Genomic DNA, 16,160 nt, shown 5'->3' on the forward strand with positions numbered 1-16,160 from the left:
CCCATCCCCCACCGAGGGTGTGAACACCTCAATCCCACCAAGGGTGTGAACGCCCCACTCACCCCCACGTTGTGAACGTCCCACTCCTCCACCATGGGTGTGAACGCCCCATCCCCCACCAAGGGTGTGAACACCCCATCCCCCACCGAGGGTGTGAACACCTCAATCCCACCAAGGGTGTGAACGCCCCACTCACCCCCACGTTGTGAACATCCCACTCCTCCACCATGGGTGTGAACGCCCCATCCCCCACCAAGGGTGTGAACGCCCCACTCACCCCCCACGTTGTGAATGCCCCACTCACCCCCACGTTGTGAACGTCCCACTCACCCCCCACGTTGTGAATGCCCCACTCACCCCCACGTTGTGAACGTCCCACTCCTCCACCAAGGGTGTGAATGCCCCATCCCCCACCAAGGGTGTGAACGCCCCACTCACCCCCCACGTTGTGAATGCCCCACTCACCCCCACGTTGTGAACGCCCCACTCACCCCCCACGCTATGAATGCCCCACTCACCCCCACGTTGTGAACGTTCCACTCCTCCACCAAGGGTGTGAACGTTCCACTCCTCCACCAAGGGTGTGAATGCCCCATCCCCCACCAAGGGTGTGAATGCCCGCTCCTCCACCAAGGGTGTGAACACCCCATCCTCCACCAAGGGTGTGAACGCCCCACTCCTCCAAGGGTGTGAACACCCCATCCCCCACCAAGGGTGTGAACGCCCCACTCCTCCAAGGGTGTGAACGCCCCACTCACCCCCCACGTTGTGAACGTACCACTCACCCAAGGGTGTGAATGCCCCACTCCCCCAAGGGTGTGAATGTCCCACTCCCACTTCGTGTGTGAATGCCCCACTCCTCCAAGTGTGTGAACACCCACACTTCCACCATGGGTGTGAGTCCCATACCTCCACGTGGGTTTGAACACTGCACACCTCCACATGGGTGTGAATGCCCCATACCTCCAAAAGGTATGAATACCCCCCACCTCCACATGGGTATGAATGCACCATTCCTCCAAAGGGTATGAATATCCTGCCCCTCCACCATGAGTGTGAACACCCCACTCCACATGGGTGTGAGAGCCCCATACCTCCAAAGGGTATGAATACCCCACTCCACCATGGGTGTGAATGCCCCACACCTCCACATGGGTATGAATGCCCCACTCCCCCACCATGGGTGTGAATGCCCCACACCTCCATATGGGTGTGAACACTTGATGTCCATGTCATAGATGTGACTTTTCAATGCTCTGAGGATGACACCCTTCCCTTGCCTTTCTCATGGCAGAGAGAGTCAAAGGGACGTCCCTGGTGCTCCAGGGCACACTCCTACTGCACCTTGACCTCCAGATACCTGCCCTCCTGGCTGCCCAGTCCAAAGCAGAGAAGACACCTTTGTATCGAGTATGATTTGCTTTTAATTAGAACAATGTGTGTAAATGACAGAGAGCCACCACCATGCGCAGATGGTGGCCACAGAACACGCATCAAATTTGTTCTGCCCAAGGAAGGGAGGGAGGGAGGGCACAGGGGCTTGTGAGCCGGCGGCCCCTGCCCTCTGGGTCCTGTGGACAATGGGATCACCGACTGTTGGCCTGCACACACCTCTCCAACGTAAGCAGAGATCGAAAGCACAGCAGCAATAATACTGGGTGAGTCCTTCTTTGCATAAAACATCTGAATTAATTCACTGAAGGTATCAAAAATATACCCTGTAAACCCATACATCATTTACACCGCCTTTCCTTCCCACGCTGCGGCAACGGGCGTGAAGGAAACAGTCCAGTTCCTTGGAGCATCCGCTTGCCCCAGGCCGCACCTGGCCCTTTCGTCTGCCCGCCTGGTCTGACTTGGTTTCCAGCAGTCTCATGGGGCAGCCAAAGGGGACTGTGACGAGAGTGCTGGAGGCTAGACAGGGCTGTGTCCGTCTGTCCAGAGCACTAAGCAGGATGGGAGGCAGGGGGCAGGGGCTGCTAGCTCAGTTTAGACTTTGGTTCCAAATGCATTAAGGGGGGAGGCAGTGGCATGGAGGAGCCTGGTCATCCTTTCGGGTCCCTGGTGGCCCCGGCCGCGTGCATGTGGTCACCATGCGCTCACTGTGCCCCCTCCCGGGCCTGCTGCCCTCCCCTCCCCTCCCCTCCCGAGCACCAGGTGAACGTGCCCTGAGTAAGGTCACTGTGCAGGGCCAGCCGGAGTCGGGGTCTTAGTTAAGGCTTTAGACAGGCGAGGATGCCAGCTCGGGTGGACAGACGGACGGATGGACGCGCAGGCAGACTCGGGGCTCTTTCCTTGGCGGGCGCGTCGGAGGCCACCCTGCCAGGCCTCGCCTGGGGCTCCTGCTGCCCGTCTGGAGTCACTCGCTGTCGGAGAGCGTCTCGTACTGTGAGCACAGCAGAGGCTTGGGCTCCTCGTCCCAGGCGTGGTGCGGGCCGGCCAGGGGCCCACTGCCCGCAGGGAGGCCTGGCGGGGGCGGGGAGGCCATGGCGCCCGCCTGCAGCCGTATGAACAGCGGGTTGCAGGGGAAGGGTGTGGAACCTGCGGCAAAGACGGGCAGCTGCTCGCCAGGCCCCGCTGCCCGCACGGTGTTGCCCCGCCATCCCGCCGCCGCGCTGGGTCAGGCTCCCCCGTTTGCCCGACACCCTGCGACCTTTGCCAAGGTCCCCTGCAGCCCGGGACCTTGAGCATCCCTAGACCATCCGCTTCCCTACTCAGTGTCCTCCAGCACCCTGGACGCTCGTGTGGGAAGTCCAGCTCCGCTGCCCAGTCCACCAAGCCCTGCCCTGCCCCCACCACTGTGGCTTCCCAGCTCCTCTCCTCCTCCCCAGGCCCAGGGACTGGCTTCCTGGACAGTCTTAGTCATACCCATGTCCGCGGCCTGTGCTGCTCAGCACTCAGGGCACAGCTGGCTGGGCCCACGTGGCGCTCAGCAGCTCCCCTCCCAGGCCCGCGGCCGGTGCCCACCTGCAGACGAGGGCCGGTCCTCCCACACACGGCTGGTGAGCGGTGTCCGGCGGTTGCAGTCTCCCTCTGAGTGCACCGAGGAGACAGAGGGCGGCCGGTCCCCGCACGCCAGGCCCGGGGCTGGGGACTTGGCTTTTCGGCTACTGGGTCTGCCAGAGACCTTGGCCTTCCCGCCTCCACCTACAAGGGGACAAAGTGGGAAGGGCCGCGTTGGACAGTGGAGACAGTGCCACGCTGCAGGGGGACGTGAGCGTCGGGGGTGACGTCCTGCAAGGCGAAGCCACCTGCTCTGGGTCCTCCAAGGAGAGGACGATGGCATGATGGCCTCTGCCCCCAGGAGGCCTAGGAGGGCGGCCAGACGGCCAGACCCAGCACGAGGCCGGAACCTGGAGGTCAGCGTCTACTGGGGTCAGGCTGCCGGCACGGCCTGAGCCTGCCGTGCGCCTCCCCACCCGCTGGGGCTGGACCTCTGAGCACTGCCCAGGACGATGCTGGGCTGGACGGGCTATAGGCCTCTGCCAAGAAGCCAGGACCCTGAGGCCAGGCCTGACCCTACGAGTCCAGAACGTCCTGGAGCCTCAGCGTCCAGGGTGGACAACTGAGCCCCAGGTCCCTGCTCTGTCCCTGTGAGAACGGCAGGTTCTGATGGGCAGGGGGAGCCGGCCTCAGGCTCGTGGGGCTGAGGACGCGGGGCTCCCTTTAGGCCTAGGGCCAGTGGGCCATGTGCAAGGGGCTGGCTGCTGGCCCCTCGTCCACAGCAAGGTGGGTCCTCACTGCAGCCCGGTCTCCCCAGGGAGACGCAGGCTGGGCACAGGGGCGGGCGGAGGCCCAGCGGGGGAGGGGGACAGCCGTGGGCAGCAGTGTGAGCGTCCGAGAAGCAGCAGGCCCGGGGCCTCTCAGGCACTGGGTGCCGCGACCCCGGGAGTCAGCCCAGCTCAGATCAGCGAACTCCAGAAGGACATCGAGAGCGCACAAAAAGTCACAAGCTCCAAAGCTGGAGGGGGTCAGAGGAGTAAGGACACAGGGAGGGACAGACGGGCGGGAGGCCTGCAGACCTGGCGAGGTGAGCGTGTGGTCGCTCCGTCCGTCAGCAGCAGTTATGGGCATAGCGGCAGCGGGCAGACTGGCACTGGCACTCAGAGGGTTAAAAGCATTGGCGCCGAGCGGCGGGGGCTCCTCCCACTGGTCATATTTACCCATGAGAGCCTTTCTAATTATGGCCTCCAGCCCCAGGTTGGTGCTGGCGTGCTCCGGCACCGCCTGGCTTCTACAGGTCATGAGGCCTGGGAGAGACAGACAGACAGACAGACACAGGGCCGGGAGCCAGAGGGCGCCGAGGGGGAGAGAGGAGAGAAACTCGTGAGCACGAATCCGCCAAGCCCGCTCCACCTCCCGCCCGCTCCTGCTGCAGGGCCCGTTCCCGACCGACCCGGCCTCGCCCGGCAGGGTGACCCCAGCCCCTCGCTGGCCTGGCCGGGGCTGCCTTGGCTCTAACTCCAAACGGCCTTAGGGGAGAGGTGGGGCTGGGGCGGGCGGGTGGCGGGGACTCGGTGGAGCCAGAGCCAGCGCTGGGCCTCGGGGTCGATGGGCTTGTGGGGACCCAGGGCAGGAGGTGGCCAGACACCCTCCCCACGCCCTTCACCTGAGCGGCCGGGACTCTGCTGACACCCCCAGCTGACTGCCGGCCCCCATCCCCGCCCAGAGCCAGAGGAGAAGGAAGTGCAGACGACGGAGGGCGGGCGGCAGCCATGCAGTTATGTGCGTGCGGGGCGGGGCGGGGCGGGCTGGGGACGACACAGTGGCCACCACGGCCCCGGGAGACCCCTCTGTGCGTCCTGCTGGGCCTCCTGTCCTGCCTCAGGCCTCTCCCTTCCTCATCCGCCTGGGGCCTCTGCAAACCCCTGGCCTCAGCACTTCCGTTAACCCTTCGCGGAGGAATCCCCAGCGCAGGGACCTGCAGCTCCACGAACTCAGAGCTCCCGAAGGCTCGGGCTGTGAGCTGCCCGCGCGGCCTCGCGGGGTGGCAGTGCAGGGCCACCCTCAAAGCCCCCAGTCCCGGGCGGCTGCTCGCTGACTGTCTTGGGTTTAATTCCTGTCCTTCCCTGGTGTGGGGTGCTGGCCTCCCCCAGGTCGGAGCCAGGCCCGCGGCCGGCAGGCTCGCCCACAGCCCGCGTGTCAAGGTAAGTAAAGTCTGAGCACAGACGGGCGCCTGGAGAAATCGTTTCTGTGGACTAAACTGCTTATAAGAAACAACAAAATAAAAAATTAAAACCAAATACGATTTCCAGATTTCGCGCATCCTCGTGGGGCGCCTCCATGGATCCCTGCACCCCTACGGGCCTGGTGTCTAGGAACTGTGCCAAGACACCCGGGCACCACCACCTCTAACCAGCCTGCATTTTACCAGACCCTGAAGCCTGAGGCTCAGCTCAGCCCCAGCCAGTGTCCAGTCAGGACAGATGGACACACCCGTGGAGCCTGGCTCTGGGAGGCCCCCAGGGGCCCCTCGTCCCCTGCTCACCACATTCCCAGGGCTCGCGGCCCCTGAATGGCCACCAGGAAGGTCTGCAAACCTCCCCTGCCCACTCTGGTCTCAGGTTTGCACTGAGGTCTGAGAGACGAACACAGGAACAGAGCCTGGGACACCCCGGCCCCTCAGCCCTGCCCCAGGTCCTTCCACGGGGACAGCAGAAATACGTGACGGCCCCCCAGAGCTGGGGGTGGGGGTGGGAAAGAGCCAACCCAGCCCCCAGGACTCCCCAGGTCCAGAACCGCACAGAAGTCACGAACTTCCACCTAAAGCAGCACTTGGGGCTCCCTCACGTGTGCATTTGATTTGCCAGAAAATAAAGTCTCCTGGTTCCTGGTGCAATTTCCAAGTAAACTGGAGGCTTAAGCCATGAGAGGTGCCCGCCCAGACCCCAGAACTAGATGTCCACACCTGGGCCCACACCTGGTCCAGTCGCCACCGAGATATCCACAGCCCAGAGGCCGCTCTAGGCAGCATGGCGACTGCTCACCAAGCCCATGGGACCCTGGCCTTGACCTCCAAAGACACCTGCAGCAAGAGCTCTACCCCGGGACAAGGCTCGTGTGCCTGCGAGCGACTATCTCACAGCAGGGTTGAGACTAGGAGGACCGCACTTGAACTTTAGGGAAGGCTCTTGGTCCCCTGACAGCAGCAGGGCAGGGGTGGGCGGGGAGGTGGGCAGCCCTGCAGGCCGTGTTGGGTGCATTACCTGCTCCGGTGATGGCGGGCATGTTGAAGATCTCTGTCCCGGGCTGGCCAATATCTGCAGGGGGAGGACCGGTGGGTGAGGCTTGTGGCCCACAGGTCCTGGGAGATGGCCCACCCCCAGCTGCGCCCTCCTGTGTGGCCTGGCCAGGTGCGCCGGTGTAGCCCGGGGACCCACTCCTCAGGCAGAGTCTGGGCAGGAGGGACACCCTGCATTCCCGACGCTGCTGTCCCAGGACCAGGCTCACAAGCCAGGACCCAGAGCTATTGCCTGGGGACTGCCAGCTGGAGGTCCAGCCCCAGCCAGGAGCCCTAACCATCCAGCAGAGGCAACCTCAAGGCCTGGCCTCCGTGCTAAGTGCTGGAGTCCCGACAGCAACATCAAGGGCAGAACCGCAGGCCGTGAGCACCGTGGGCACTGCCACCCAGCTGCAGCCACAGCTGTGCTCCTCGTGCCTGTGGAAGGACCTACGAGCAGGACTCCCCAGGCTCCTGGAAGGTGGGGCGCCAGGAGGGCCGGCAGCGCGCTGGGCTTTGAATCCTGGGGCTCCCAGGCCCTTACTGTATTCCGGCTCGTTCCGGTTGTGCGTGTTCAGCTTCTTGTTGATCTCCTGCTTCTTCGACTTGACCATGGCCGAGTTGCTCTCAGTCAGCTTGCTGAAGAAGGCTGGCGGCTGGCTGGTGTTCCCTGGGGACTTGGAGCCCATCCTGCTGCGGGGGTCAGGCACCCGTCAGCCGTCGCCTCTGAGAGTCCCCCCGCCCCGCCCTGCCCCGCAGTCGCAGCCTTGGGCTCAGGAGGGCTCAGGCCGTTCCCAGCTGCGGGAGGCCACCCTGGGGACCAGCTGTCCCCGACCCACTGCAAAGAGCCTCAGAATAGGAAAGTGGCAGAGCTCCTGGGCCAGAGGCCTGTGGCCCTGCTCTGGCCCCCGCCGCCCACCGCACCTCCATTTGGTGCACCGCACTTAACCGGCCTTCCTGATCCTCAAGAGCGGCTAGGAAGGCGGGCCTGGCCTGAGCCGAGATCCAAGTGCCAGCCAAGCCCCCCAGAGAGGGTGCATCCCCGCCCCCCAGGCTTGTGAATTCGTCACTCAGCCGAGCTCGAGGCCCTTGCTGACCCCCACACGGCAGGAACGAGTGGAGGCCAAGGCTGAGGAGGGGCCAAGTCAGACTCTGAGAGGGGCCTGTGCTGCCCGTACCTGGGCTCTGCCTGCTCCCCATCCCGATATAGCAGGGGGTAGATGGCACTCCGGGGGTGGCCTGGTTCTGTCATGCCCTCCGGTGGGGACACAGGTTCAATGCTGTCCTCATTGCCCAGAACTGACGTCTTGCTTGGCTCTGGAGACCTGGTGGAGAGAGGGTCCCAGCTGGTCAGCACTCTCCTAAAGGGATGGCCCTGCCCCCAGTGTCCACTCCAAGCAGGGCTGGGCACGCCTCCCCGGGAGCAGCCCCCTGTGAGGCTGCACACCGTGCCCAGGCGCTCTCCGCCCCGAACGCTTCATTCACAAACGCTCTAAACGCAGGCCACCTCAGCTCCTGGCTTGTATCTGCCTGTGGGCCCGTGACTGGACCTCGCCTCTGGATCCTGGTGGTACCCAGTCCACTGCTCCCCTGAGGCAGCTGCTGCTTCTGCCTCGCTCACGGGGCGCCCAGCAGTGTGCATCCCACACGGGCTGGGAGGCTGGCCCCGGCAGCCGACTGCCCCGCGCCCCCGGGCCCAGCGAGGCGCCCGACCCCACACTCACCTCTTGCCCCCTTCGCTGTGGGGGGACCCGCGGGCCGGGGCGCCATGGTCGGGGGGTGGGAGGTAGAGATCACCGGGTGGGCGGCGGAGGTCCAGGACGGGGCAGCTGGCTCCAGGGAAGGAGTAGAGGGGGGCGGGGAGGGGCGCGCTGAGCTGCTGCGGGTGGTGGCGGGTGTAGTCCTGCGTGATCACCTCCTGTGGGCGGGGCGGGCGTTAGGAGGCCCTCGCCTGCTCCTGCGGGCGTGGCAGAGGCGGCCGAGCTTTGTCAGAACCCTGGCTCCCTGCTCGGCTGCCCGGCGACCAGGCCTGCCCACAGCCTCCTGGGCCCCCACGCCCAAGTGCGCCAGGGAATGGTGCTCAGAGGCCTCCAACTGGTGCGTCCAGCTGGGTCAGCCTTGGCTGTCCAGCACACCTGACACCCCTAGGACCTGTGAAGGCCTTGGAGGCTTTCGTGGAGACGTGGGTCACGGGCAGTGGACATGTCGGAGCTGCCTCTGGCCTCTCGCCCGTGGCCACCCTGCCAGCACCAAGGACTGTGTGACCCCCCACCCCACCGGGCCTGGTTCCCACCCCAGGTGCAAAGGGCAGAGAACAGGTAGTTACGCTGATGTGCTGTGCCAAGGTGACCACCCGCTGGTGACCTTTGACCCCAGGGGCAGTCTGGAGCAACGGGCTGGACACGGACTGGCTCTCGGGCAGTGGCCGCAGGTGTGGGAGGTGGGCGGCCTCTGGGCCGAGCTTCGCGGGGCCTGTGGGCAGAGTCCATTCAGCCAGGAGCGGGGTGCCTGGGTTTCCAGCAGAGCGACAGGTCAGGGCTCTTCCCGTCCCCTGGGCGGGACCTACCTGGCTGCTTGTGTCGCAGCTCGGCGTCCAGGTGGCTCCTGTCCAGCTCCTCCAGGTGCTTGGGGAGCCCCTTGTCGTGGGTCAGGCTGGGCGAGCTTACTGGGCTGATGGGCTCCACCCCCTCGGGGCTGTACCCACCGTGGTAGCCTGCAAGAGGGGCCCAGGGTCAGGGTGCAGGCTGCCAACTGGGCCCAAGCGGCCAGGCTGCCCCCACGCTGGCCAGGCCCTGGGGTCAAGGGGAGGGCGGGGGCGGGGTGGAGGCCCTGGAGACAGGGCACTGGGGCCGGGGAGAGGATCCCCCACTGGGGATCTGCAGGGCCCAGGGGACATGCAGACAGACCAGAGTAGAGCCAGGACAGCGGACACCGGGAGGTGGGCGGGAGGGTCCCATCGGGGTGGGACTGGTCAGGGAGCGTGGTGGGGGTGGGCGTGGCACAGGCCCGGGGCCTGCCTGGGCACAGTGGCAGGGGAGGCAGCCTCTGGAGTGCCGCTGCTGGGGTGTTGGGCTGGGTGCGCGTCCCCGGGCCCCTCGCAGCCGGGCAGAGCTGGACTCCTGGCCCTGGTGGACGGCGTGGCCCGGCCCTCCCCAGCGCCTCCCTCCTGGGCTTCCCACCCAGCTGGGTCCACAGCACCAGCAAAGCCCACCCGCCCGAAGCCCCTCGGCTGCACCCCCCACTCCCGGACGAGGGCGAGGGGATGGAGGTGCGTCCAGGCCCGAGTCACGGTCCACTCAAAGGAAAAGGCGAAAATCCAAAAGAACCAAAACCAAAAATGATAAAAACTCATGACAGGACAATGTGCGGATGGTGAGGTGTCCCCGGCCGGGGGACGGGCGCAGCTTGAGGACCACCGGAGCGTGCAAATCCACAGATGGGCTCGAGAACACAACGCCAAAGCCAACAAAAAAGGGTCAAAAGAAAGATCTGAAAATATCTTTGGGCCACGAGACGGGCGGGCGGGGCCGGAGTCTTACCATCGCGAGGGGAGTCGTTGGCCAGCGAACCTCCTTCTCGCGGCCCCTTATCGTGAGCAATTTGACGCATGATTATCGCGTCTATGAAGGTGGCCGCTGTCAGGGTGGTCTTACCCAGAGCGCGCAGCTCCAGATCCTGGGTGGAAAAGGGTTTACTTTGAGTCTTTTCCCGGTGCGCGTCGCAGGCCGAGGCGGGCGGGGCCGGCGGGTCCGGGCTGGCGTGCTGGGCTGCGAGGCTCTTGGCTGGGGCGCGGGCGGTGGCCGCGTGGCTGGAGCCGGGGGGCGCGAGGGGCCGGGGCTCGGAGCTCTTGCCGGGGGAGGAGGCAGGCTCGCGGGCCAGGGGCTTAGGGAGGAAGGCGTGGCCGGCGTCCGCGCGGGGCCGCTCCGGCCGTGGGGCCCGTGGCGCCTCCTTGGGCAGCAGGACCGGCTCCATCAGGGTTGGGCAGACCCCATCGAGGGCGCCACCCAGCGGGCAGTGGGTGGCGGGGGGGAAGCTGGCAGCTGGGCGGACGGGTGAGGAGGTGGAGGTGCACCTAGGGGAGAGGAGGAGGGGTCACCGCCACCCTGAGCGAGTCCCCACCGCCCCGATCCAGGGACATCACATCCCTCCTGGCCACCCGCAGGACTGGCGCACCCCACCTGCCCCGTCCACTCCCTGCGCCAATCCAGCTGCTGTTTTTAATTATGCACCTACTGAATGCCAGGTACTTGTTCCAGACCCTAACAGCAGCCAGCAAGACGGACCAGGGCGCCACACCTCCTGGCCGAGCGGACCCGCGAGCACGGGGCAGTGCGCCCGTCCTCCCTGACCCACTCCTGTGGCCTGGTCAAGTCGCCACCCCACCCCACTCCCGGCACCCCGCCCCCGTCAGCCCACGGCCAGCCCGTGCTCTGACCGCTACCCGCACCTCCTCCACCCGACCCTCCGTCCCTGCCCGCCTGCCGCGTGCACGTCCTCCTTCAGACCCACCACCCGCCCGCCGAGTGCCCACCAGGGCCTCGTGCCCCGGCCATTCCCTGCCCAGCACCCAGCAGGGACACACCTCAGGACCGTGGGCGTGCTGGACTCCAGGGAGGCGGCGGTGCCCTTCGGGCCTGCGTTGTGCAGCACGCTGGGCCTCTGCTGCAGGGCGTCCTGCGTCCGGGGGGAGATGGGCGAGAGCTGGTGGGGGTGGGGGGCGGGGCGGCCGCCGCTGCCGTTGCTGCTGCTGCTCTGCTCGGTACCTGGGCACAGGCTGCGGTCAGAGGGCGCGGCCACAGGAGGCCCCCGAGGCCCCCGGGGCCTGGGTCCGCGCCCTACCGGGTCTCCAGATGGGCGCGTGCTCCACCGTCGCCGTGGACGTGAGGATGGACTTGTCCCGCTCGCGATCCCGATCCCGCTCCCGCTCCGACGAGGCTGCGCCCGCGGGCTTGGTCAAGGCACCTCCTGGAACCCAAAGGCCAGATTCAGCCCCGGCCAGGGAGGCCCGGCCCTGTCCACCGGGTGGCTGAGGCGGGCTCCCCGCTGCCGTGCCCAGGGCCCTGGGGACACCCGATACCTGGGGACAGCGGGGAGCCGCTGTGCCGGCTGCTGAAGGGCGCGGGCGCCGTGGGCAGGTAGGCCAGGCGGTCCACGGCAGCCGTGGGGGTGCCTGGTGTCGGGGGCACCAGCACTGGCAGGTGTGGCACTTGGGACAGGTCAATGATGCCTGGGGGACAGGGAGCAGTAGCGCAGGGGAAGGGCTTGGCGACGGCGGGCACACCTGCCCGCAGCACCACCCTGGAGGGCCGGGCCCTGCACGGTGGGCTCTGCTCCCAGGCCCTGCCCCCTCAGCAGGGCCCCGCACCAGCCTCCCTGCCCACAGGACCCGGCCTCCGGTGTCCCTGGCTGGGCCTCCCCACCGCAGAACCGCTGCCTAACAGGACGTGGCGTCCCCAGCTGAGGACCCCGTCTGACCTGGCCAAGTCCTCGCGAGGCCACGCCTGGGGGTCATGCGCGTGCCTGCCCCGGGCATGCCGTGGGCTCGGGTGCCGCCGGGCTCTCACCTCGCGGGCCGGCGGCGTAGTTGAGCGCCAGCGAGGACTCCCGGGGCGAGAGGCCCCGCAGCATGTCGGCGCGCTGGGCCATGGCGCTGGCGGCGTTGTGGTGCATCTGCTGCGAGGTGATGTAGTCGTTGATGATGGTCTGGCGGTTCTCCAGCGCCGCCGTGTCCGGGTAGCCGCGGATGAGGTACGGCGGGTACAGGTGCGGGTACGTGGGGTTGGGGGCCAGGTGCCGGGGCAGGTAGTAGGCAGCGGCTGCGGGGCAGGGACCCAGGTCACCGGGCGCGCCTGCGTCCACTGTGGCAGCGCCAGCCCTTCCGCAGGGTGCTGGCTCCCCCAGAAGGAGCCGCGGGCTGAAGCCGGTCACTTGGCACCCCGACTGACGTGGCCCAGGTGGGCCTCAGAGGAAGCTCGCCGGCACCCAGGGACGCGTCCCTTCAGAAGGAAGGCTTCCCGCTGGCCACGGGAAAGATGGCTGGTGGCGGGCTGGAGCCCAGTCCACCCCTCACCAGCTGCCCTGAGCCCAGCCGTTCCCACAGAGAACCTCTCCTCCTCTGGGCCTCAACGTCCCCACCAGGGAGTCCGGCTGCTGAGCCCCGTGTTCTGCCTCCCAGGGCTGGGGTCCCAGGTCCGGTCACCTGCTTCCAGAGGGATCCCGCGGGGTATGGAGGTGGGGTCGAAGGCCAGCGGGATGTGCCCTCGGTACAGGTCCACGCCGCTCACGCCCCGCAGCAGGTGCTCGTAGGGCGAGATGGGGTGTGGGTGGTGCTCGGGCACCGTGCTGTGTGGGCTCTTGGCCACCTCTCGGGGCGTCGAGGTCAGCTTCCGGTCCTGGGACGCCTTGCTGGAGGACAGGCTGCCTGCAAAGACAGTCACGGTGGCTCCGGCCCTGCGGACCCGGATGGAGGCCAGCGTCCAGGGCTGTCACGGGGCCCCTCACGGGCCTCGGCCTCTGGCCCCCTGCCACCCCTTATGTGCTTTTGAATCCCTTCAGACAATCCCCTTGTCCTCTCCCGCCTTGGTTCCCTGTTCAGTCCACCTAAGGGTCCCTGTGTGGCCTCTGCTTGGTGCCCAGCACTGTCAGGGAGCTGGAGGCCCAGGGACAAACGTCCTAAGCCCACAGAGTTAGTGTTCGAGGTGGAAGACAGAGGACAGACCCGTGGAGGACCAAGGAGGTGGGAGCAGTGGATGCTCAGGATGAAACGGACTTGGTCAGAACGAACAGGGGCCGGGTATCAGAAGTCTCCCGGAGGACGTGACACTTGAACAGAGACTGGGGGCTGACCAGGGGCCAGTGAAGCACAGATGGGAAGGCAGAGGGGTCGGCACGTGCAAAGGCCCGACGTGAGGACCCAGCAGAGAGATGCTGTTGGAAACTGGCAAGAGAGCAGCCAGGAGAGGCGGGAAGCGCCCCGGGGCTGTGGCGGTGAGAGAAGTGGCCGCTGGACAGGCCGGAGCCGGGTGGGAGCCACCTGCCACCCCGACTCACTCACCTTCCTGCAGGCGTGGTGTGGGCTCCCGGGTGGTCACGGGCGAGCCACGGGGCAGGTGGCTGGCGAAGGGGGCCCCGTGGTCCTCGTAGGCCAGGGGGCTCTGCCGCGGCTTGCCCAGCTCGGGCACGATGACTGGGGCCCCGCGGGTGATGGAGCCCCCGGCGCTGCCCACGGTGCCCGGCCGGCCCTTCAGGCTCTCCTCGTAGCAGGTGCGCTCCAGCACCCGGGCATCCGCCATCACGTCCAGCGGGTGCACCGGTGGGAAGGTGCGGCCAGGGCTGCCGATGATGGAGCGCACGTCGTGCTTCTTGGTGCCGGTGGAGGACGCGCCCGAGTCGTACTTCAGGGGGGTGCCCTGGGGAGACAGTGGGCGCCCTGCTTGGCGCGAGCTGGCCCAGCAGCACCAAGCCCCTGCCTGCAGCTGGAGGCAGCCTTGCCCACCCGGGAGGGACCCCTGCGTCCTGCCTGCCCCCGCCTGGCCTCACCCTGGCCAGCATACCTGGGGGCTGCGGGAAGGGGCAGAAGGCTCAGCGGTCAGTGAACCCTACCCCGGGCAAGGGGTGGACGGTCTGCTGGCCCTGGGCGGTCCTGGAAAGAGCCCTGCCCATGCGGGGAAAGCTTCTCTGGCCAACAGGGACCCTCCATGGCCGGGGGCTCTCCCACTGTCCCAAGCCACGGCCCTGGACACTGAGTCGGGGACGAGGTCCACGTTTACTCTGTGGGCCGGGAGGACGGCTGTGGAGCCGATGGTGGGCAGGGACAGGTGTCCTGGGAGCGGCCCTGCCGTCTCGGCAGGTTCACTCAGCAACGTCTTAACCAGTCTCACGGGGCGGGGGGGGGCCTGGCTCTAAGAGAATGTGCTAGAACCAGCTGGCCTAAGCTGGACACGTGGTGACCCACTCCAGGGGCCCCCAGCTGCCCAGAAGCTGAGAGCCAATCGCTGCCCTCTCATTTGCTGGCCTTCCTGCACCCCTGCGGTCCCCAGGGCCTGGACATCCTTGCCCAGGGACAGCTCACGGAGGCCCTGGGGGCCTGCACCACCTGGTGAGCCCCTCCTGACACGCCCTCCCCAGTCCCGCCAGCTGCACACCAGGCCACCTCTGACCAGGGGAGGGACAGTGGCCTGCAGGGGCTGCACCGAGTCCTTTCGCCACAGAGCAGGTCCTCCCCCTGGCTGGGTCTGCACCTTGCAGGACTCAGTTCAGGTTTTAGAGTCTGTGTTCGGTTGCTGTGTGACCCTGGGCGAGTTCCTTGATTCCTCTGAATCTCGGCTACTCACCAATAAAGTGGGGACAGTAAGGAAGCCTGCGGTCACCCCGATGCCCAGGGCCCCCGCCCGCCCAGGGCCGCACCTGTGTGATGGAGCCCTCCTTGAGCGGCCGTGGGGCCAGGGGCAGCTCGGGCGTGCGCCGCAGCTCCTCGCGGGGGATCTCGTGGATGGAGCGGCCGGCTTCCTTCACGGTGGCCACCAGGCCCTCCTGGGCCGGCTTCAGCTTCAGGGGGCCCAGGGCCTCCAAGGGCCGGGTCTTGTAGGCCTCGGCCAGGTCCCGCGGCGGCGGTGGGGGTGGCGGCGGCGTGCCCTCGCGCTTCAGGAGCTTGGCCTCCCGGCGCAGGTAGTCCTCCTGGGCCTCCACGTAGGACCGTGGGATCCCTGCCCAGGCAGAGGGGCCGACCCTCAGCACCTGCCGGCCACCCTGCCTGGCCCAGCCCGGGGCCTCCAGCCGCCAGGACCAGCCAGACTGCCCGAGTCCAAATGCTCCTGTGGGACCTGGGGCACGTGGCTTGACCTCTGGGTCTCGTTTCTTGTACGAAAGCAGAAGGCTAGCTACACACGCACGGCACGTGACATCAGGGACAGCAGCCACAGGGCTCAGAGGAGCACCTGTCAGTCAGGGCCAGGCCTGGGAGCCACCTCCAGACCCCAAAAAAGTGCCAGCATCAGAGCTGCAGGAGCCGCGCCGGCCCCGAGGTCCCCCTGAGCCACTGCCCTGGCCATGAGGGATGCAGACCAGCCGCCCTGCTCGTGGTGGGCACCCAGAGGGAGCCGCCATGCCTCCCACCCCGCTGCGCCCAGCCGGGGTCCGGGAGGCGCAGAGGCCGTACCTTGCGTGATGGAGCCTCGGCTGTGGTGCTGCTCCTTGAGGTGGGGGCTGTGCCGCTCGGGAGGGATGGCCCGGCCCATGAGACCTGGGCGGGAGGGGGCACGCGTCACACGGGCCAGGAAGAGGGGTCTGCTGGCCACCGCCCCACGACGCAAGGGGTGACACGGGACCCAGCGGGCACGTGCCCTCTCTTGGGCCTCGCATGCCAGGGGGAGTCCAGGACCCCAGACTCAGCCGTCTGAATCAGGCCCAGCGCCCCACCACCTGCCTGCAGGGAGCCCGGAAGCCCAGGGCAGGTCGAGGGCCCTACGCTCGTGCCCCTGGGTGGGCAGTGGGCCAGGACCCACCCTCGATGCCTGCTGAGGGGATGGCTCTGCCCACCCGGCCCTCCATCACGTCGTAGGTGCGCTTGGGGGCGGCCGTCTCGTGGGGTGGCCCTGAGCTGCTCCGGCCGTCCTCCTTGGAGCACTGCGACACAGACATGCCACCTGGGGAGCAGACGGAAGGCACAGTGAGGAGCCGGCCACAGGTCCCCGTGAGCAGAGCCCACCACCCTCTACACAGGCCCCACGGACGAGGTGGACAGCCGGCTGGCCGAGCCCCCCGGGCCCAACGCCAGCGCCCACGCTTCCCGGGGGCTCGGGTGGAGGCGGAGGTGCAGTCCGCGGCCCTCGGACTCGTCCGCTGGCAAGGGGCTGGGTGTCTGTGCCCACATGCACAGGCACCAAGGCGTGGACACACACGCGTGTGCAGACGAGGCCAGCCCATGGGGCACCCGCCCAGC

At 67.2% G+C, this 16,160-nt stretch overlaps 1 protein-coding gene across 21 annotated transcripts in view; it reads right to left on the reverse strand.

The window, feature by feature from the left end:
- Window positions 1-1,410: 1,410 nt before the first annotated feature.
- Ncor2 (nuclear receptor corepressor 2) overlaps window positions 1,411-16,160 on the reverse strand; it is a 137,257-nt gene continuing 122,507 nt past the window's right edge. For 9 of the 21 annotated variants that reach the window (XM_047562872.1, XM_047562874.1, XM_047562876.1 and 6 more), the window contains exons 30-48: window positions 15,724-15,864; window positions 15,378-15,461; window positions 14,627-14,925; window positions 13,275-13,629; window positions 12,420-12,641; window positions 11,785-12,036; window positions 11,298-11,447; window positions 11,060-11,185; window positions 10,803-10,983; window positions 9,760-10,292; window positions 8,787-8,933; window positions 8,547-8,692; window positions 7,945-8,138; window positions 7,399-7,545; window positions 6,765-6,913; window positions 6,207-6,260; window positions 4,023-4,250; window positions 2,968-3,147; window positions 1,411-2,541 (exon numbers count right to left, since the gene is read on the reverse strand). In XM_047562872.1, the coding sequence (XP_047418828.1) occupies window positions 2,360-2,541; window positions 2,968-3,147; window positions 4,023-4,250; window positions 6,207-6,260; window positions 6,765-6,913; window positions 7,399-7,545; window positions 7,945-8,138; window positions 8,547-8,692; window positions 8,787-8,933; window positions 9,760-10,292; window positions 10,803-10,983; window positions 11,060-11,185; window positions 11,298-11,447; window positions 11,785-12,036; window positions 12,420-12,641; window positions 13,275-13,629; window positions 14,627-14,925; window positions 15,378-15,461; window positions 15,724-15,864 (3,770 nt within the window). In that variant the 3' untranslated portion in view covers window positions 1,411-2,359. Of the gene's footprint in view, window positions 2,542-2,565; window positions 2,902-2,933; window positions 3,148-4,022; window positions 4,251-6,206; window positions 6,261-6,764; window positions 6,914-7,398; window positions 7,546-7,944; window positions 8,139-8,546; window positions 8,693-8,786; window positions 8,934-9,759; window positions 10,293-10,802; window positions 10,984-11,059; window positions 11,186-11,297; window positions 11,448-11,784; window positions 12,037-12,419; window positions 12,642-13,274; window positions 13,630-14,626; window positions 14,926-15,377; window positions 15,462-15,723; window positions 15,865-16,160 lie in introns of those variants that run through there. The other 12 variants (XM_047562881.1, XM_047562890.1, XM_047562886.1 and 9 more) reach the window with 8 other exon arrangements.

The sequence above is a fragment of the Sciurus carolinensis genome, chromosome 8 (genome assembly GCF_902686445.1).
Source record: "Sciurus carolinensis chromosome 8, mSciCar1.2, whole genome shotgun sequence".
In the NCBI taxonomy this organism is placed as follows: domain Eukaryota; kingdom Metazoa; phylum Chordata; class Mammalia; order Rodentia; family Sciuridae; genus Sciurus; species Sciurus carolinensis.